Consider the following 22,394-nt stretch of genomic DNA (forward strand, 5'->3'; position numbering starts at 1 on the left):
ACGTCGTGGAGAGGAAGCAACCGAACGTCAACCGATGAGTAGTGTGGAGGACAATTCACCACGTAACAGTGGACACTGATGTCACGGCGATCTGGTATATCGCTGTTAACGGTAAGCAGGTGACCAGATCAAGGCTACATGCGATCCATACGGTAGACTCACGCACGTGCACGAGCTGTGACGTTCAAGACAACGATGGACACCGTCTTAGCTGTGACGAGTCTACGGCAGTGTGGCGCTTAGTGAACCAAATGTCAGCATCCTTCCTTTTAGTGACGCCGAATCATATCGACCCCAAGACTATCTTATTCCCGGATGAGACGTATTACCCACGCACAAAAACTAATGCCATGACGTGGCTTCGTGTGCATACAGTGAATTACTTGTTTCAACACGGCACTAAGGACACTTTAGACTTTTGGAACTGTTTGCAGGAACGACATTGCAAGATACTCCATAACCCAAAGTATCGACAACATTTTTCCAATTATTTGTGGAATGCGTTCGACGACCCTCCACGTAGCTAGAACATCACAGGTAAGAGAAGCTGAAATTACAAGACGATGATAGAACACTACACGTTACAACGTGGGATCTACATTGGTCATTACGAGAAGTCATATCTGGATGATACAGCAGATGGAAAGTTTCGTCGTGACCCCTCCCACTCTGTAGCAGTATTTGACACATTTCCTCTTTTTGTCCCCGGTGTGACAAGGTCTTCGCAGTTTTTGGTTCCCATTCGGTACAAGATGTAGCACCGGTTAATGGTGGTATGGATTCCACCCTTAGGTTTTGCCGCATGGCTTCCTTAGCCCCGCACTTTGCTCTCTTTCTTTATGCCCTTCGCTACGACTATAAGCATGTTTTTAGTTATGAGTGTCCCCAACTCGACACAACGAGTGTACTTACTAGTTTTCAGTTGTTTACTGTTAAAAAAAAAAGAAAAAAAACAATAGCCAGCCGGAGTGGCCGAGCGGTTCTAGTCGCTACACTCTGGAACTACGCGATTTACTACGGTCGCAGGTTAGAATCCTGCCTCGGGCATGGATGTGTGTGATGTCCTTAGGTTAGTCCCATAGTGCTCAGTATTTGAACCATTTAATACATGGCAGGCAAAGTACATTTTCCGAGAACGAGAATGTCTTGTCCATTATAAGCTATCAGGTGTATGCTAGTCTTAGACACGCAAGGGGAGCCTAACAGTTCATATGTGTTATGATTCAGAGATGTTTTTTGTTAAAAAAATAAAGAAAATCAAAAATAAATAAAGTCACAATAATACACCAATGCATTCTTTGTACCACATCCCCAGGATGGGAGGGAGGAGACATCGTGGCCAGGCCTCGGGTTGCGACCCCTGTCCACCTTGCCTGCGCCATCCCACTACCTGATTCATATCCCACAAAAAGAATTTTAAAAGAATGGTCAGCGTGACGGACTGCCGTCCTCAGGGGACCGGGTTCGATTCCCGGCTGGGTCGGGGATTTTCTCCGCTCAGGGACTGGCTGTTATGTTGTCTTCATCACCATTTCATTCCCATCCGGGCGCACGTCGCCCAATGTGGCGTCGAATGTAATAACGTGGCCAGACTTGCCCCGTAAGGGGCCTCCCGGCTAATGACGCCAAACACTCATTTCCAATGTTTTCTATCAAACTTTTAGAAGTTCGAAAGGAGGAACTAACTGAAAGAGTTAACAATGATGAATAGTAATAAATGCAAAAACCATGGTTCGTTGAAATTAAGTCATCGGCAGCTCCCGTTGTTATTCACAAACCAGGTATATTACAAGCTGTATAGAAACGTTTAATTTGAGTATTTACAGAATTTTTAAGAATATGTATACACAATTATCGTTGTTGCAGGATATTTCGTGGCTGCTATCTTTTTCATTACCTCATCTCTTCACGCATACCTCGTCTCGCTTCCGTGACTCTTCCGATAAACGTGTCATACCTTATACTGCTGACACATCACCCCTTACTGGCCTGGGAGCAGCTTGCACAAGAAGGGCAGGTCGTGTAACCAGTAACTACACCCTGCTCGCAAAGCAGACAGCTACACGTTGTTAGCGCAGGTAGGGCGGGGGTGGCGGGAGAGAGGGAGGGAGGGGTGAGTCTTCTTCCGACTAAAGCGATGTGAATATCTATTCCCGCAACGCGCCTCGTTTGACGTTAATTAGCCGGCGCCTGTCATGGGCCTATAGCAGTTAATTTGCACGTGTCCACGCCAACGGTGGTGCTTGACACATGACAGTCAGTTAATTTCATAGAAAGCAAGCAAGGAGAAACACATAATGTGGGAATATTTCCTCTCTCTCTCTCTCTCTCTCTCTCTCTCTTTTCTTTCTTACTCTGCGAAAAGTACAAGTCATATCCTAATCTTCCTCATTTCCTCGAGTATTCGTTCATCATTTGAGAATGTCCACTTTCCTTTCTTCACACCACGTAACACATGTCATATTATTCACTAGATTCGCGCCCCCCTGCTTCGCTCGCGTTTGCGTAGTAGTTGCAACGAAAACAATTTTTTAAACATATATTAGGCCTATAGAAAGACGAATAGGAAGTACAGGTTGGAATATCACCAATATTGGGGAAAGAACAGTCTGCTACGCACCGTAATTAAGACACAGTCGAGCAGCTGATAGGCACGACAGAAAGAATGTTCATCACATACGATTTCTACCCAACAATTTTACATAAAGGAAAGTGCACACAAAAACACTTTCACACAATCATACACACAAAAGTACAAAAGTCACGCATGCATTATCGCTGTATAATACTGCTGTAGCCAGAATCGCCGAATATTGATCGTATCCCAGCCTGGATATCCCATTGCTTGAGTTTGCCTAACGACTTTTTTTCCTATACCACAAATCAGTCATGTTATCTTTCGTTACTGTCCTCTAAGGTGTTACTTCGCTCGGTGTCAGTTCTTTCTCTTATTTCCTGAGTTTTTCATTTCCTTCCCCAACCGCAGATACTCCGACATCCGAGCAACACTGTGTCAACGGTCTCGCGCCGCACAACACTCGTCGAAGCGACCGGGTTCATTGTTCGTGCAATATCTCATGCCGAAAATTCCGATAATTATTCGTTGTTCATGTATCCTCCCTCTTTAAAAAAGTTTCTGGCTAGAACAGCCGGATACAGCGTATACCAGACAGTGTATGTGTGTTTTGTGTGTGTGATTGTATTTATGTGCGTATGTGCTTCGCATTCTTCTGAAGAAGAATTTTTGCCGGAAAAGTACGTGAACACTCTTTTCGTCATGCGTGGCTGCTGCTCGGTGGGTGAAAAGCATTCTCTCGGGTTCAGAGTATAGTTATTCCTTCATGAATGCACATAATTACAAAAGCAGAAGGAAAAATGGCATTCAGTACGAAATATTAAGGTTATCTGCTGCACAAATAGGAGTTCACAATGCCTCAACGAAAAGCTTTGATGACTTACCCGATGACATAAAATGTGTGACAGGGATCAAAATAATATTTGGAACTAATCAGGAAACGTTTGACAGCTGCTCCCATGATTGTAATGTGTAAATGGTGACGAGTAGGAATTATTAACGTCTATCTTTAATTAAAAACCAAAAAACTAATAAATGATCACCATGGAGTCATATTAAACAAATGACGTTAATACAGAATTACTCATTCCACATCATTACGATTTATCATGCAAATGTGACTGACTATTAGTGCATCACAAGCCATGGTATAGCTTTATAAGTTTTGAAAACCTCAAAATGAAATTCAGAACTAAAATTAAGCAGATGATCAAAGTAGACGAACATTCCAATTGTGATTTGTTTGTTATTGCTGAACAACTGGCGAAATACTGGCGAGAGATATTTCAGGAAAAGAAGCAGCTAGGCTACTGTTGGAAAGGTGGGCCTATATATTACACAGGTTAGATCATCATTACTAAACATGTGATACATACATGTTAAAGCAAAAGATCCTTTTTACGGGATCTAAGAGTTTGAAACCGTTCCCTTAATCGCATTTATAGCATTTATTGCATTGCACAATGTTGAAATACGTTTTAATAAGTTATATCATCGACTTGCTCTGTAAATTGCTATTATTGGCTACCCTGAATGACGCATCATAGGTAACATTTTAGAGTGAGAAAATGTGTTATCTACAGTGACAATACAATGAAACAAGAACTCGATTCTCCTTGGAAGTATACCTCTATGCAGTTCTGTTTCCTTAGCATTTCAAAAATCGATCACTTTCATGACATGCTCAAGATACTATAGCATACTTTGCTTCTTTCCTACTTGCACACGTTGATGGGGTAACGTAGAAGATGTAGGTATGTTTTTTGCTAACGTGAACATTAGGAATCTTAAGCATACGAGTAGACATCTGAAACCGTAACGAACGAGTAACAGTACAGGAAGAAAACGAGCATTTCCTGTCATTACGAATGCAGTAAATCTGGAACTGAATGTATTACGAAAGCATCCTTTTCATATCAAATCCTTCACTTCTTTATTATTCGAAAAACCAAATACGTGTTAACCAAATTAACGAGGCCAGATATGTGGTATTTCATAACGAGTTCACATTAGAGAACAGAAAACAGTTCGAAATTGCATTCCTGAGACCATGTTATTTATGTAAGTACTGTATTTTTTAGTTTCTAAAGCAGCTGTTGTGCATACACGACAGGAACAATGAACAAGAATCAGTGGCAAACAGGAGTCTGCTAATGTTTGGATCTGTTTAAGATGGCGACAGGCCCAGACCGCAAAGGCTTCAAAACAACGTAAATCGTAAATCTCCTTCCTTATTTACCTCCATGTTTATTGACAAGGAACAAGTATATCTATGGTCAAAGTTACATTTTACACTCCTGGAAATGGAAAAAAGAACACATTGACACCGGTGTGTCAGACGCACCATACTTGCTCCGGACACTGCTGTACAAGCAATGATCACACGCATGGCACAGCGGACACACCAGGAACTGCGGTGTTGGCCGTCGAATGGCGCTAGCTGCGCAGCATTTGTGCACCGCCGCCGTCAGTGTCAGCCAGTTTGCCGTGGCATACAGAGCTCCATCGCAGTCTTTAACACTGGTAGCATGCCGCGACAGTGTGGACGTGAACCATATGTGCAGTTGACGGACTTTGAGCGAGGGCATATAGTGGGCATGCGGGAGGCCGGGTGGACGTACCGCCGAATTGCTCAACACGTGGGGCGTGAGGTCTCCACAGTACATCGATGTTGTCGCCAGTGGTCGGCGGAAGGTGCACGTGCCCGTCGACCTGGGACCGGACCGCAGCGACGCACAGATGCACGCCAAGACCATAGGATTCTACGCAGTGCCGTAGGGGACCGCACCGCCACTTCCCAGCAAATTAGGGACACTGTTGCTCCTGGGGTATCGGCGAGGACCATTCGCAACCGTCTCCATGAAGCTGGGCTACGGTCCCGCACACCGTTAGGCCGTCTTCCGCTCACGCCCCAACATCGTGCAGCCCGCCTCCAGTGGTGTCGCGACAGGCGTGAATGGAGGGACGAATGGAGACGTGTCGTCTTCAGCGATGAGAGTCGCTTCTGCCTTGGTGCCAATGATGGTCGTATGCGTGTTTGGCGCCGTGCATGTGAGCGCCACAATCAGGACTGCATACGACCGAGGCACACAGGGCCAACACCCGGCATCATGGTGTGGGGAGCGACCTCCTACACTGGCCGTACACCTCTGGTGATCGTCGAGGGGACACTGAATAGTGCACGGTACATCAAAACCGTCATCGAACCCATCGTTCTACCATTCCTAGACCGGCAAGGGAACTTGCTGTTCCAATAGGACAATGCACGTCCGCATGTATCCCGTGCCACCCAACGTGCTCTAGAAGGTGTAAGTCAACTACCCTGGCCAGCAAGATCTCCGGATCTGTCCCCCATTGAGCATGTTTGGGACTGGATGAAGCGTCGTCTCACGCGGTCTGCACGTCCAGCACGAACGCTGGTCCAACTGAGGCGCCAGATAGAAATGGCATGGCAAGCCGTTCCACAGGACTACATCCAGCATCTCTACGATCGTCTCCATGGGAGAATAGCAGCCTGCATTGCTGCGAAAGGTGGATATACACTGTACTAGTGCCGACATTGTGCATGCTCTGTTGCCTGTGTCTATGATCCTGTGGTTCTCTCAGTGTGATCATGTGATGTATCTGGCCCCAGGAATGTGTCAATAAAGTTTCCCCTTCCTGGGACAATGAATTCACGGTGTTCTTATTTCAATTTCCAGGAGTGTACTTACATGTTCTGAAAGCACCATTCCTAAATTGAACTTCTGCAAGACTAAAAAACTGTCAATGCGTAGCATGAAGTTCTGAATGATTGTATGGTTATGTAATAAGTGTAGCAGTTCCTGCTTGATTAAACTATGTTGATTATTATAATAATATAATACATCTTATATAAAAGAATATTACATATTTTACTCGCTCCTAAAGTGACATTTACTAACAATAAATTCAAACAACTGACTCACTTATGTGCAATCGATGGACGAGCTGAAGCTGGATTATGATTTTTCACGACTGTACTTAGCGTATAAGTAAATTATGGAAATTTCTTTAGAAACTTTTTTTTTTTTGATTATCCTGTTTGGTTATTTTGGGTGTGTTATTGAGATACACATTTGTGACAATTAAGATCGGTTTCTTGGAGTATGCTCATTTTTCTTCCTTCCTTCTTACGTCTGTCACTTGATGTTCATCTTCAGCGGTGTGTGGGCCAACGGTTGGTTTGATTAAGGTTTTTAAGCCAACAGCATCCACGTGTTTTCGGAAACATACATTGAAATTTATTCCTGTTTGTCCAATGTGTATCTTCTAACATGTCTTTCAAGTAAGTTCGTGTATTTCTATTGCTGTTATTTTTAATACTAATTTGCTATGTTATTAAATAAAACTGATTCTGAAACCCCTTCCTCCTAAAGGTTTGCTACATAATATGGCAGTCTTCCTAAATATGACATGTTCACATATTTTTTGTTAGGTGTGCCATGGTGTTATTTTATGTTGGGTTACCTCTGTGGTTGGTCATGTGGAAATTCATTTTTCTATTTAGTCCAAATACTAATTCTTGATCGTGTTCCTGTTGTAAGCGGTTGTTTTAATGGTGTTTATTCCATCAGCCTGGGTAGCTGTTTCTAATGGAATGTTTTGCATTCTGTTGATCATTATTCTGTATGAAGCCATTATGTGCTTATCGGGATGACATAAGGTTTTACTGATTGTGCCACGTGCGTATGTTGGTTTCTCTCTGTAAACTTGAAAATTATCTCTGTGTTGAAGTTACTTATGGAGAAATCCAGGAAATTTAAACCTTTGCCGGTCTGGTGTTCAACAGTGAAGTTGACATTCAGACATATTTTGTTCTTTTCTTTTGCAAGGTTCTCAGTTTCTTCTGACTAACCATTAAGAGTGGTATACCACCGACATATATTTTATAACATATTACTTTGTTAACAATCTAGAATGTTTAAAAGCGACTAATAGTAATTATGTACATTTATGTTTAACGAATACACAAAATACCAGAAATCAAGGACAAAGACATATGTAATTCCGTTCCTTTATTTCAAGACAGCTTATGATTCTATTGCTCGAGAACCAGAAATATCATCAAGCGAATAACTGGATTTGGATAAGAAAACAACTAACTTAATAAAATCCACAATTACAAATAAGATTTCAAAAGTTAAATTCGTGGATGTAGTGTCAAACACATCTGAAATGAAAACAGCAGTAAGACAAGGTATGAGATTTCCCCATTATTGTTAGATTTGAGAAAGGAATCAGAGAATGGAGCAGAAATATAAAGAGATAAATAACACTGGGTTGCAAAAAAAGGAGAATCTCAGAATAAACTGCACTACTTTGGTAGATGACATGGTCCTATTTGCTGAAACAATTAAGAAGCAAAGGAACAATTCCTTGAACTAGAGAAAAAAGGAGGTAAAATAGGTCTCCTTATTTCCTCTAAAAAATCAAAATCATGACAAATAAAGTAAACCAGAATAAATAACTGAAGTCCAACGGAAATCAGATATACTGAAAGAATTTATATATATGGGGGAATTGATTAGATAGAATGTAACAGAATGCAAAGCAATAGAATCGAGGAGAGACAAACTTGAATTAGCCTTCCTATTGACCAAAGAGATATAAAACGAGAAATCCCTTTCGTGGCGGTCTAAAATTAAGCACTACAAAAAATTGATCAAGCCAGAAGAATTTTATGCAGCAGAAATCATAGGCATTAATCATATAGGTCAGACATAAGAATTACGACTAAATGTAATACAACAATTTAAGAAAAATCACAAAAACCAAATTTCAGGATAATAAATTAGTACACATCAGTAATGAAACTGAAAAACTCTCAGATACTATGCGAAAAAGGTGACTAAATTTTTAAGGACATATGCTCAGATTGAGCTCAAATAAGATAACGAAACGATTGGTTGATCTGTTCCAAAATTACATAAAGAAACCAAACTGGTTTGTGGAAACTGAAAAAGAAGTAAGGGAATTAAAAATTACGGAAAAGTCGTTACTCTCTAGGACAGCTCACACAAGTGCTAAAGCCGAAAAAATAGCGTTCCAGGTCACATTTCAAATAAAGTAGAAACCCATAATCTTGGAAGAGGAGAGAAGACGATAAGAGAGAATGAAGAAATACTGCCCACAAAGGTTGGAACAATATGCGAAGAAAAAACTGAATCCTCGTACTCCATAGAGGATGAAACGGGAGAAGAAGAAGAAAAACAACAAGAAGAATACACAATAAGATGGTATCAGTATCCAAAACGAATAAACTTAAATAAAATGTAATTACGATTTCAAGTGTCTTATTGGAAGTGACTTGCGGAAGAAGGGTTATTCTTATTCTGACTGTCTTAAATAAACAAAAATTAATTTTACAATATCTTCAGAAATACGTCAGTAAGGATTAAGGACGAAGAGAACGAGAAATTGGTAACTACATTCGCAAGAAATTAACTCGTCTTGTCTAGTATTGAATAAATGGAACAAGGCAGGAAGAGGGAAGGCAGGTAACGAGCAGACACGTAAGATGGATGGATATCTGTGGTTTCCGTGGAGAGGTACTCACCGAACGCCAGAGCCAGCAGCCAGATAATGGCGATGGCCGTCTTGGCGCGGCCCGTCGTGGAGTTGAAGCGCAGCGGGAAGCAGATGGCGTACCAGCGGTCCACGCTGATGAACGTCAGCGTCAGCACCGACACCGCCACCGACACCGTCTGCAACAGCAGGCACAGCGCCGGACATACGTCACTCACTGCCGACATTCCAGGGGGATTGGAATCATTTGTATCAATTTACTCAAGGGGATGGGCCGAGCTGCACAATCTGCGAACTTCGCAGTGTACCTGGGGTACTGAAGTTCCACATACGTTTCAACATCTATACCTCACAAGCCTACTTAAGGTGTGCAGCCGAGTGTCATTCAGTTGCAATCGACAATGATGCCCGGGAATAGCGATTATTGGTAAACCTTCATGTAAGCTTATGCTCGCCGGCCGGGTGGCCGAACGTTTCTAGGCGCTTCAGCCTGGAACCGCGCGAGCGCTAAGGTCGCAGTTTCGAATCTTGCCTCGGGCATGGATGTGTGTGATCTCCTTAGGTTAGTTGGGTTTAAGTAGTTCTAAGTTATAGGGGACTGATGACCTTAGAAGTTAAGTCCCATAGTGCTCCGAGCCAATTGAACCATAAGCTTAAGCTCTCTAATTTTGCCCGTGTGGCTTTTCGTGGTTGTTAAGCAGAAGAAACAAAAAGACCGGAAGGCCAGCAACGGAGTGCTTGAATTAAAAAGGCCGTAATTCAGGGATTTAGTCAGTTGCCCAGCACTGTTCTCTACGTCGAAGGACGAATGACAGAAAAAAAGAAAGGTGCAAGAGCGGGATTTGAAGTCATCATCAAAGGGTAACAGTTATAAATACACTCCTGGAAATGGAAAAAATAACACATTGACACCGGTGTGTCAGACCCACCAGACTTGCTCCGGACACTGCGAGAGGGCTGTACAAGCAATGACCACACGCACGGCACAGCGGACACACCAGGAACCGCGGTGTTGGCCGTCGAATGGCGCTAGCTGCGCAGCATTTGTGCACCGCCGCCGTCAGTGTCAGCCAGTTTGCCGTGGCATACGGAGCTCCATCGCAGTCTTTAGCACTGGTAGCATGCCGCGACAGCGTGGACGTGAACCGTATGTGCAGTTGACGGACTTTGAGTGAGGGCGTATAATGGGCATGCGGGAGGCCGGGTGGACGTACCGCCGAATTGCTCAACACGTAGGGCGTGAGGTCTCCACAGTACATCGATGTTGTCGCCAGTGGTCGGTGGAAGGTGCACGTGCCCGTCGACCTGGGACCGGACCGCAGCGACGCACGGATGCACGCCAAGACCGTAGGATCCTACGCAGTGCCGTAGGGGACCGCACCGCCACTTCCCAGCAAATTAGGGACACTGTTGCTCCTGGGGTATCGGCGAGGACCATTCGCAACCGTCTCCATGAAGCTGGGCTACGGTCCCGCACGCCGTTAGGCCGTCTTCCGCTCACGCCCCAACATCGTGCAGCCCGCCTCCAGTGGTGTCGCGACAGGCGTGAATGGAGGGACGAATGGAGACGTGTCGTCTTCAGCGATGAGAGTCTCTTCTGCCTTGGTGCCAATGATGGTCGTATGCGTGTTTGGCGCCGTGCAGGTGAGCGCCACAATCAGGACTGCATACGACCGAGGCACACAGGGCCAACACCCGGCATCATGGTGTGGGGAGCGACCTCCTACACTGGCCGTACACCTCTGGTGATCGTCGAGGGGACACTGAATAGTGCACGGTACATCAAAACCGTCATCGAACCCATCTTTCTACCATTCCTAGACCGGCAAGGGAACTTGCTGTTCCAACAGGACAATGCACGTCCGCATGTATCCCGTGCCACCCAACGTGCTCTAGAAGGTGTAAGTCAACTACCCTGGCCAGCAAGATCTCCGGATCTGTCCCCCATGAGCATGTTTGAGACTGGATGAAGCGTCGTCTCACGCGGTCTGCACGTCCAGCTCGAATGCTGGTCCAACTGAGGCACCAGGGGGAAATGGCATGGCAAGCCGTTCCACAGGACTACATCCAGCATCTCTACGATCGTCTCCATGGGAGAATAGCAGCCTGCATTGCTGCGAAAGGTGGGTACACACTGTACTAGTGCCGACATTGTGCATGCTCTGTTGCCTGTGTCTATGATCCTGTGGTTCTGTCAATGTGATCATGTGATGTATCTGACCCCAGGAATGTGTCAATAAAGTTTCCCCTTCCTGGGGACAATGAATTCACGGTGTTCTTATTTCAATTTCCAGGAGTGTATTACCTAATGTCATTGCTACCCTCAGTGGAAGTGAAGATGAATTACAGAATCTGTTGACTGGAATCAACAGATTAATGAGTGCAGATAGATGGACTGAGAGTAACTCGAAGGAAGACGAAAGTAAAGAGAAGTAGGAGAAATGAGAACAGCGAGGAACGTAACGCCAAATTAGCCATCACAACGTAGACAAAGCACTAGGAAAATAGGTATTACTGGCCAAGAGAAATCTACTAGTATCAAACTTAGGCCTTAGTTTGAGGAAGAGTTTTCTGAAAATGTACATCGGGAGCACAGCATTGTATTATAGTAAAGATGGACTGTGGGGAAACTGAGATAGAAGAGAATCGAAGCATTTGAGATGTGGTGCTACAGAAGAATGTTGAAAGTTGGGTGGCTCATAAGGTGAGGTATGAGGAGATTCTACGCAGAATCAGCAAGGAAAGCAATATAAAGAAAACACTGACAAGAGGAAGGGACAGGATGATAGGACAGCTGCTGAGACATCACGGAATAGCTTCCAGGGTACTGGAGGGAGCTATAGTGAGTAAAAGCTGTATGGGAAAACAGAGATCGTAATACATCCAGCGAGTAAATGTGCACGTCGGTTGAAATTGCGACTGTGAGATGAGCAGGTTGGCACAGAGACGAATTTGTGACGGGCCCATCGACCGATGCTCCCGTAAAAAAGTGAAAAAAGACTCTCTACTGCTGTTAGAAGAGAGCCTCCATGAAGCCTACGCTTTTACTAATATACACTACTGATGGTGGTACGTTTAAGTACAACTTTCATTTTCAAGGCTATCAATTTAATTGCACCTCAGAGTGATACCATGAAAAATGAATTTTCGCATCGTCGTTCAAATGAGTTTTCTTGCAGCGGTAATTAACTTACGCGAAACCTTGTCTTTCGCATTTTTTATAACATCGCTTATTGAGAAAAATTTCATTCAAATACCCTCAGAACACAAGAAAGGTACGTTTGAACCTCCTTGGGCCTACGCCACTGCGCGAAAACACGCAATCGAATACTAGTCCGCGGAGCAATACCAGTATTAAATCAGATAACCTCAAACGGAAAATAATGATTTACGAATGAATATAAATTGTATATATCTCACCAGACATCTTGCACGTACAGGAGGTTGCTCAATAACATGGCTCTCCATCATACAAAGTGACTTTATCAGAACAACATGCAACCTCCAAGAATAGCTCCCGAGCCGGATCAAGAAACACTCCAACCAATTGTTCTGCGATGCCATGGCTAACTTTGATCAAACAACCCTTATGGATTGCCGATTGCCAACGAATGCTGTTGCCTAAGAGTCAGTTGACTCCCAAGATTTAATATGAATGCAGCTGACTGAATAGACAATTTCCGATAGTGTCGTAAGTAGTGTGTCAGAACTCTCCATTAAATTGAAAACAATATAGACAACTTAACGCCATTCTTTGCATTGTGTACGACTGGAAATAAATAAGAACTCACATATCGATAGTAACTACCTTAGGGCGAAACATGGGAGCGCGATTCTGAGCATTTTTGTGAGACTAGTAACAATTTGAGGGCGCAACATAGGAGCGTGACTAGTAACAATCGTAGGGCGAAACATGGGATCGCGATTCTAAGCATTCTTGTGAGACTAGTAGCAATCTGAGGGCGAAGTGTCGGTCGAGAGCTCGGAGACAGAAGACGTGTCACGCTGCCCTCACGTCGGTGATGACATATCTTACCACACTCAGGGCGTGATTTCATTTATATAGTCAGGAGAGATTTAGATTGCTTAGCTACTCTTGAAGATGGAATTCAATGTAAAATTCTTAAGCATAGCGCAAAAGCAATTGCAGGGTTACCCTCGTGATTCATACTCCAAGTTTACAATAATCTCATGCTTCGGCTTTTAGTTAAAGAAGCCTTCTCATCTTCCAAATAATAATAATTATTCTCCAGAAACCATTCATAAAAATGCAGTGGTTATTAAATGTTAATGTAACTTTGAAATTTAATTAATTTTTTAATCTAGCACTCAGCCGTTATTGATACTTACACAGTCATTGTGAAGCATTTCGCCATTATTAATACTTGGTCATAATGATTTCTGAAGGTTAATAAAACTTAATTTATGAAGTCCCTTCTTACAAGTCATTTAGTAGTTAACAGGACCCAAGCAAACTCCGAATTAAATTCATTCTTAGTAACAATAACTTTAGCTACTACTGCTGCATGCTGCTGCGGATTGCTGTAAACCACATGGAAAGAGGAAGTCATCTATAAAGGTGAGTGGAAAACACAGTGCCAAAACAGAGACACTGACACACTACAACATGTCACTTTCAAAAAAGTTCAAATGTGTGTGAAATTTTATGGGACTTAACTGCTAAGGTCATTAGTCCCTAATCTTACACACTACTTAATATAAATTATCCTAAGGACAAACACACACACACCCATGCCCGAGGGAGGACTCGAACCTCCACCAGGACGAGCCCCACAGTCCATGTCTGCAGCGCTTTAGACCGCATGGTTAATCCTGCGCGGCAATATGTCACATATTCTAACCCAGTAAATTCCGTTGCACAAGTCAGATTCTGTATCACTTTAAATTCTTGTTCAAAAACGCAGTCAGATAGCTTATCCAAATGCTAGTTTCAAGTTTTTCCTATAACGATCGGTTGAGGGCTTCAATGGCATTGAAACTGACAGTCACAGAACATGCTCGCAGTGTTATGCGGGTTAGAGTCCTATTACTGATAGCTTATCGAGTCCATTTTCAGAGACGAACACAGGCATATTAGTTGTAGCTACGCTACATACGTTCTGTATTTGTTGTAGGTTAAGTTACAATGTCTGTATTGATAAATATCGGAAGTGGTTAAAGCAAGACCTCAGAGACAGTAGAAAATAAATTAGATACTATGTTTGTATGTAGGGTAGCCACAGTTATGAAAGGACGTTGGTAGTACTTAAGAATTTTCAAACCAGTAATCGCAACTACAGTGAAAATCAGAAGTGTTTTGTTTTTAATAGTTAGCCAAATCTTCCAAGAACGCCTCTACAAAGCAGCCGCTCCGTCTGAGCCATATGTCGTAGCGTTGTACCAACTTTCCAACACCCTCGTCGCCGGCCGGAGTGGGCGAGCGGTTCTAGGCGCTACAGTCTGGAACCGCGCGACCGCTACGGTCGCAGGTTCGAATCCTGCCTCGGGCATTGATGTGTGTGGCGTCCTTAGGTTAGTTAGGTTTAAGTAGTTCTAAGTTCTAGGGGACTGATGACCTCAGAAGTTAAGTCCCATAGTGCTCAGAGCCATTTGAACCAACACCCTCGTCACTGAAGGCAGCCGCCTGCACTTTTTTTTGGTAAGGTACTATGGGACCAAACTGCTGAGGCTATCGGTACCTAGGCTTACACACTACGTAATCTTACTTTAACTTAAGCTAAAGACAAAACACACACACCCATGCCCGAGGGAGGACTCAGACCTCTGACAGGGGAAGCCGTGCGAACCGTGCGAAAGTGGCTAAGACCACGCGGCTACCCCGCGCGGCGCCTGCACTTTTCACAGATTCTCTACACTAATGAGCAGTTCATTGTCTGTACCATAACGTTGACTTCATAACCAGCATCTTCATTGCCTCAACAGAGCGCGGCCGAAAACTGTCGTGAAGAAGGAAGTGCATGACAGTTGTGTTGTGTGGGCCGCATAAAATCAGGCGAAATCTGTTATGCGCACTCATACTTGGCGGGAAACACTGTTTTCTAGGCATCTTTACGTGAAAAGACAGACGTGACGTGAACGACTGGCATACTAGAGACACTGTCCAACAAACCTATGCAAAGCTTTATCGGGTATTCATTGTGGTTTCCACTTCGTCACCGAACAGACCCTACTTCCGGAATACACCTCGTATATTCCGTGCTAGAAAAAACGAATTTGTTAAGTTTGCTTTGTGATTTTTGTACCTAATCATTATATTTTCATTTCTTTTATGTTTATGAATGAAAATGCCTTGAAAATGGCCAAGTCTTTGTGAACAAATTAGAATGAGAGTTTGATTGAGGACCATGCGGCTGCAAAAATCCAATGAATATTGTGAAACGAGACTTGCTGCAGCTCGAGAACATCAGACTTACTCTCGCTCTCTGAAAACTTCTTCCGAAAGAGAGGCGCGACATACCTCTAATCGAGAGAGTCATGCTTTGTCTCGCTCCTCAGAACCCTTCAATCACAGAGGCTTCAAGTTATTTCTCTCCTGAATCCTGCTTATTCGTAACAATTTACTATTCCGCATTAGACGTGTACAATTGCAAATGAGCTTATGTCGTGCCATGGCCATCAACACAAGTAGATTGTCAGATACTGCATGTGGTGAGTGTGGACTTTCGTTTCGATTGCTGTTTGCACGGCCAGCGATAAGTTCAAATGTTGTATACAGAGATGATTAATGAGTCAAAAAGAAATTCCATGCGTACCAAGTCTGGAGAACAACTATAAATAAATACCCAGGTAACGCTTGTGTCTCAGCTACTTTTTTGATGGTTTTATAACGTCAGTTTTAGGTAACCTAAGCCACACAGCTGTATATGTTCCTATAATATTACATCTGAAAACAAAATCTACCCCATAATTAGTTTCAAAACTTCAGTATTATAATTTTTTTCAAAAATTACTTTAATTTCAGCGAAGTCGGTAAGGTTAAAAAGAGGAGTATTTGAGAAGTATAATTAGAGAATTCTAAAATAAATTATACACATGCCTTACATAATAGTTGCTCTCCTCTAGCCCCTTACTTAAAATCAAAACCACGTGTAGTTGTGATAGATTTTATAAAGCATTACTACCATACCTTATTCCTCTAACGTGAATAAATTTTCGTTTGGTGTTTCAGAAAACTTCCTCAAGCGATTACGAAGTCTTGCAGATAATATTTCTCGGGATACAACTACATGGCTTGCTTCATAAAAGACTTTGGATGAGCAAAGCTGCAGCTATGGTTCCCGGAGAAGGAAAGTGATACGACCCCGTAATGATGCAGCTCCAACAGCTCGTTTTCCAGGGGACCACGTTCCTGATATTAACAAAAGAAATAACTCCGACACTAAGGAATTTGAAGTAATAGATCGAGTGAAATTTATGCTAAAACATTTTGGAAAATGCGAAAAAATACAATTTCCGTTCATACTTGATGTGAGCGTCATCCGGTTCAGTGATGTTTAAAACTAATTTTTGAAGTGATGGAAAACTTTGCATAATAAGGTCGACATACATACCACAGAAAATCAAGAATTTTGCATTGTTTGTTAAATGAAATGTTCCAAAATTCAGCGACGGAGAAACCACCAAACACAGGTTTAAAGATGACATGTATGTATCTCAAGGGCGTGCTGCTAGATTTTGTTACCGGTAGATTCGATCAACACGCGAGTGGTTCGGGAATGCCCCACGATCTCGAATGGAAATCCCTAGAGGGAAGAAGACCTTTTTTTTACTCTAAACGTTGCTCAGAAAGTTTAGAGACCCAACATTCGAGAGGGGATTCAGAACAATTCTATTCTCACCAACGTGCATTTCTCGTAAGAGCCGCGAAGACAAGAGAAGAGAAATAAGGGCTACTACGGAAGTATATAGATAGTTGTTTTTCCCCCACCCCATTGCGATTCCCCCATGAACCATGGACCTTGCCCTTGGTGGGGAGGCTTGCGTGCCTCAGCAATGCAGATGGCCGTTCCGTAGGTGCAACCACAACGGAGGGGTATCTGTTGAGAGGCCAGACAAACGTGTGGTTCCTGAAGAGGGGCAGCAGCCTTTTCAGTAGTTGCAGGGGCAACAGTCTGGATGATTGACTGATCTGGCCTTGTAACATTAACCAAAACGGCCTTGCTGTGCTGGTACTGCGAACAGCTGAAAGCAAGAGAAAACTACAGCCGTAATTTTTTCCGAGGGCATGCAGCTTTACTGTACGATTAAATGATGATGGCGCCCTCTTGGGTAAAATATTCCGGGGGTAAAATAGTACCCCATTCGGATCTCTGGGCGGGGACTACTCAGGACGACGTCGTTATCAGGTGAAAGAAAACTGGCGTTCTACGGATCGGAGCGTGGAATGTCAGATCCCTTAATCGGGCAGGTAGGTTAGAAAATTTAAAAAGAGAAGTGGATATGTTAAAGTTTGATATAGTGGGAATTAGTGAAGTTCGGTGGCAGGAAGAACAAGACTTCTGGTCAGGTGAATACAGGATTATAAATACAAAATCAAATAGGGGTAATGCAGGAGTAGGTTTAATAATGAATAAAAAAAAAATAGGAGTGTGGGTAAGCTACTACAAACAGTATAGTGAACGTATTATTGTGGCCAAGATAGACACAAACCCCACGTCTACTACAGTAGTACAAGTTTATATGCCAACTAGCTCTGCAGATGATGAAGAAATTGAGGAAATGTATGATGAGATAAAAGAAATTATTCAGGTAGTGAAGGGAGACGAACATTTAATAGTCATGGGTGACTGGAATTCGGTACTAGGAAAAGGGAGAGAAGGAAACATAGTAGGTGAATATGGATTAGGGGGAATGAATGAAAGACGAAGTCGTCTGGTAGAATTTGGCACAGAGCATAACTTAATCATAGCTAAATAGCCAAAGCTATAATACCTCATTCTCCATGCAGGATCTCCAACACGCCCTCTCTTCTTCTCGCCCTTCCGCCCCGACCAGATGCTATCCCCATCCAAATGTTGCTGCATTTATCATACCATAGTCTGCGCTAACACTTGGTTCAAGAAGCATAAAAGAAGGTTGTATACATGGAATAATCCTGGAGATATTAAAAGGTATCAGATAGATTATATAATGGTAAGACAGAGATTTAGGAATCTGGTTTTAAATCGTAAGACATTTCCAGGTGCAGATGTGGACTCTGACCACAGTCTATTGGTTATGAACTGTAGATTAAAACTGAAGAAACTACTAAAAGGTGCTAGTTTAAGGAGATGGGACCTGGATAAACAGAAACAACCAGAGGTTGTAGAGAGTTTCAGGGAGAGCATAAGGGAACAATTGACAGGAATGGAGGAAAGAAATACAGTGGAAGAAGAATGGGTAGCTCTGAGGGATGAAGTAGTGAAGGCAGCAGAAGATCAAGTAGATAAAAAGACGAGGGCTAATAGAAATCCTTGGGTAACAGAAGAGATATTGAATTTAATTGATGAAAGGAGAAAATATAAAAATCAGTAAATGAAGCAGGCAAAAAGGAATACAAACGTCTCAAAAATGAGATCGACAGGAAGTGCAAAATGGCTATGCAGGGATGGCTAGAGGACAAATGTAAGGATATAGAGGGTTATCTCACTAGGGGTAATATAGATACTGCCTACAGGAAAATTAAAGAGACCTTTGGAGAAAAGAGAGCAACTTGTATGAATATCAAGAGCTCAGACGGAAACCCATTTCTAAGCAAAGAAGGGAAGGTGGAAAGGTGGAAGGAGTATATAGAGGGTTTATACAAGGGCGATGTACTTGAGGACAATATTATGGAACTGGAAGAGGATGTAGATGAAGATGAAATGGGAGATACAGTACTGCGTGAAGAGTTTAACAGAGCACTGAAAGACCTGAGTCGAAACAAGGCCCCAGGAACAGGCAACATTCAATTAGAACTACTGACAGCCGTGGGAGAGCCAGTCCTGACAAAACTCTACCATCTGGTGAGCAAGATGTATGAGACAGGCGAAATACCCTCACACTTCAAGAAGAATTTAATAATTCCAATCCCAAAGAAAGCAGGTGTTGACAGATTTGAAAAATACCGAACTATCAGTTTAATAAGTCACAGCTGCAAAATACTAACGTGAATTATTTACAGACGAATGGAAAAACTGGTAGAAGCGGACCTTGGGGAAGATCAGTTTGGATTCCGCAGAAATGTTGGAACAAGCGAGGCAATACTGACCTTACGACTTATCTTAGAAGAAAGATTAAGAAAAGGCAAACCTACATTTCTAGCATTTGTAGACTTAGAGAAAGCTTTTGACAATGTTAACTGGAATACTCTCTTTCAAATTCTGAAGATGGCAGGGGTGAAATACAGGGAGCGTAAGGCTATTTACAATTTGTACAGATACCAGATGGCAGTTATAAGAGTCGAGGGGCATGAAAGGGAAGCAGTGGTTGAGAAGGGAGTGAGACGGGGTTGTAGCCTCTCCCCGATGTTATTCAATCTGTATATTGAGCAAGCAGTAAAGGAAACAAATGAAAAATTCGGAGTAGGTATTAAAATTCGTGGAGAAGAAGTAAAAACTTCGAGGTTTGCCGATGACATTGTAATTCTGTCATGGACAGCAAAGGACTTGGAAGAGCAGTTGAACGGTATGAACAGTGTCTTGAAAGGAGGATATAAGATGAACATCAACAAAAGCAAAACGAGGATAATGGAATGTAGTCAAATTAAATCGGGTGATTCTGAGGGAATTAGATTAGAAAATGAGACACTTAAAGTAGAAAAGGAGTTTTGCTATTTATGGAGTAAAATAACTGATAATGCTCGAAGTACAGAGGATATAAAATGTAGACTGGCAATGGCAAGGAAATCGTTTCTGAAGAAGAGAAATTTGTTAACATCGAGTATAGATTTCAGTGTCAGGAAGTCGTTTCTGAAAGTATTTGTATGGAGTGTAGCCACGTATGGAAGTGAAACATGGATGATAAATAGTTTGGACAAGAAGAGAATAGAAGCTTTCGAAATGTGGTACTACAGAAGAAGGCTGAAGGTTAAATGGGTAGATCACATAACTAATGAGGAAGTATTGAATCGGATTGGGGAGAAGAGTAGTTTGTGGCACAATTTGACCAGAAGAAGGGATCGGTTGGTAGGACATGTTCTGAGGCATCAAGGGATCACCAATTTCGTATTGGAGGGCTGCGTGGAGGGTAAAAATCGAAGAGGGAGACCTAGAGATCACTACACTAATCAGATTCAGGATGTAGGTTGCAGTAGGTACTGGGAGATGAAGAAGCTTGCACAGGATAGAGTAGCATGGAGAGCTGCGTCAAACAAGTCTCAGGACTGAAGACCACAACAACAACAATTTACGATTAGGAACAGGAAAGGGTATAACTAGTAGGGGTACAAGATACCGTCCGCCATGCTCTGTACACTGTACGGTGACTTGCGACGAACTGCAGGGACGGATTTTTGATTGGAAATGGAAACAAAGTCCAATGAACATCTGTACGGAAGTGGGTGATGGGCGTTCAACAACAACAAATCGTCCTGGAACACAGTACAGAGCTGCATCACACACGCGCCACAGTAGATGTTCAAAACGGTGTCCATGGGACGCAATGAACCCGTTTGCTCACTCCGGTCTCTCTCAGAATAGCGTCACAAGCGTTGTGAATACGCTGTTGAAGGGTATGCACATTAGGAACTGTTTCGGCACACATGACGCTTTTCAGATACTTCCACAGGTAAAAATCCAGGAGCTGAAGTCTGGTCATCTAGCAGGAAACGCTACAGGGCCTCCGCGTCAAATCCAACCTCCGGGGAAGATTTTGTTGAGATGTTGGCGAAATGTAATTCAGAAGTTGGGTCGCACTCCGTTATGCAGATAACACAACCTTTCGTGTTGCCACAGAAATTCTCAAGCAGCCCAGGCAGAGATTTCCACAGGACGTCCAGGTATATTCCTCCGGAGAGGTGTTATGGAACAACAATCGATCCAAGTATGTGGTCGAAAAGAATCCCTGCCCACACATTGGTGCTGAGCTGATGCTGATGAGACATCTCAACCATTCCCCGAGGCTTTTATGTAATCTAAAGATGACGATTATGCCAGTTTTGTTAAAGGTTGCTACGTCGGTAGAGAGCACTGAGAGACAGTATTCTCATAATGGTGATGGTCTGGTGCACGAAACACCGACAAATCCTGCCCGTGGAGGGAAATTCCCTGCTGTTAACACTTGCACTCGTTGCAGGTGATAGGGATAGAAGCTGTTGTCATGCTGGATACACAAATCGTACTTTGGCCCACACCTTGTTGGCGGGCAACTTCTCTGGAGCTTGTACTCGAGTTCGTCTCAGTGTCCTGTAGATCCCGCCCCCCCTCCGAATCTGGTGTACACACAATCCGCCGCCTTCTGCCCCGCTTTCATCTGTCTGAAAAGACACGTGATCACACAAACACCCGAAAAGGACTTCAAATGTTGTATGATGTGGTTGGTGTCTGTGAGGGCACACACCCACCATCTCGGATTGTTTCCGACAATAAATACCTGACCATTCTGCTGCTTATAGCACGCTGCTTCAGTCACGTAGCTTGCAACGCACAGAGAACACACGATACGTGGTCAGAGAACTTTCATTCGTCCGCGTCGTCTACCATAGCAACGGTACACAAGTACACAGGACCATTTATCTTCCATTTGCAGTCAGTAATCTGTCCCTGTACTTTATCGGTTTTATTGATATTTACACTGTATGGGAATGACGGTACGCAGTTTCGATTATAATTTCTACGATGGACTTAAATACTCCAGGTAGTAAAGTCGACCAAAGAGTTGTATTCCAGACATTTCTGATAGAAAGACTGCGGTCTAGACGATGTTAGGTCAGTTATTACGTGAAATTATAACGATGTAGCGCCAAGAATTCGGGTGCTAATACCTATATTGTATTCGCTCCAAATCCAAGCAACAGCGAATGAAAGTAATTCATTTCACTAGGTGTTAACAATTTAATTGTAACGTGGTTCTCAAAACAAATTTTCTGAATGCCAACAATCTGCCGCACTGATTGTAGACTCAGCATTCCTATTAAGCTTCTATTCGTTGTGCAAGATTCACACGGAGGTTATATCTGCATTTCTCTTAGTATAAAAGTAAATGATAGTATCGTAACTTCATCTTTTAACAATAACAATGAAATGTGAAAACATTTTTGAGAAAATTACACTCTACATAACAAAAGAGGATCCAT

At 43.0% G+C, this 22,394-nt stretch overlaps 1 protein-coding gene across 1 annotated transcript in view; it reads right to left on the bottom strand.

Annotated features, from left to right (window-relative positions):
- Positions 1 to 22,394, bottom strand: part of LOC126278519 (orexin/Hypocretin receptor type 1-like) — a 1,135,944-nt gene that overhangs the window by 81,374 nt on the left and 1,032,176 nt on the right. Inside the window, exon 3 of the mRNA XM_049978684.1 lies at positions 9,153 to 9,300. Within this exon, the coding sequence (XP_049834641.1) occupies positions 9,153 to 9,300 (148 nt within the window). The remainder of the gene's footprint in view (positions 1 to 9,152; positions 9,301 to 22,394) is intronic.

This window comes from Schistocerca gregaria, chromosome 6 (assembly GCF_023897955.1).
Source record: "Schistocerca gregaria isolate iqSchGreg1 chromosome 6, iqSchGreg1.2, whole genome shotgun sequence".
Lineage (NCBI taxonomy): Eukaryota > Metazoa > Arthropoda > Insecta > Orthoptera > Acrididae > Schistocerca > Schistocerca gregaria.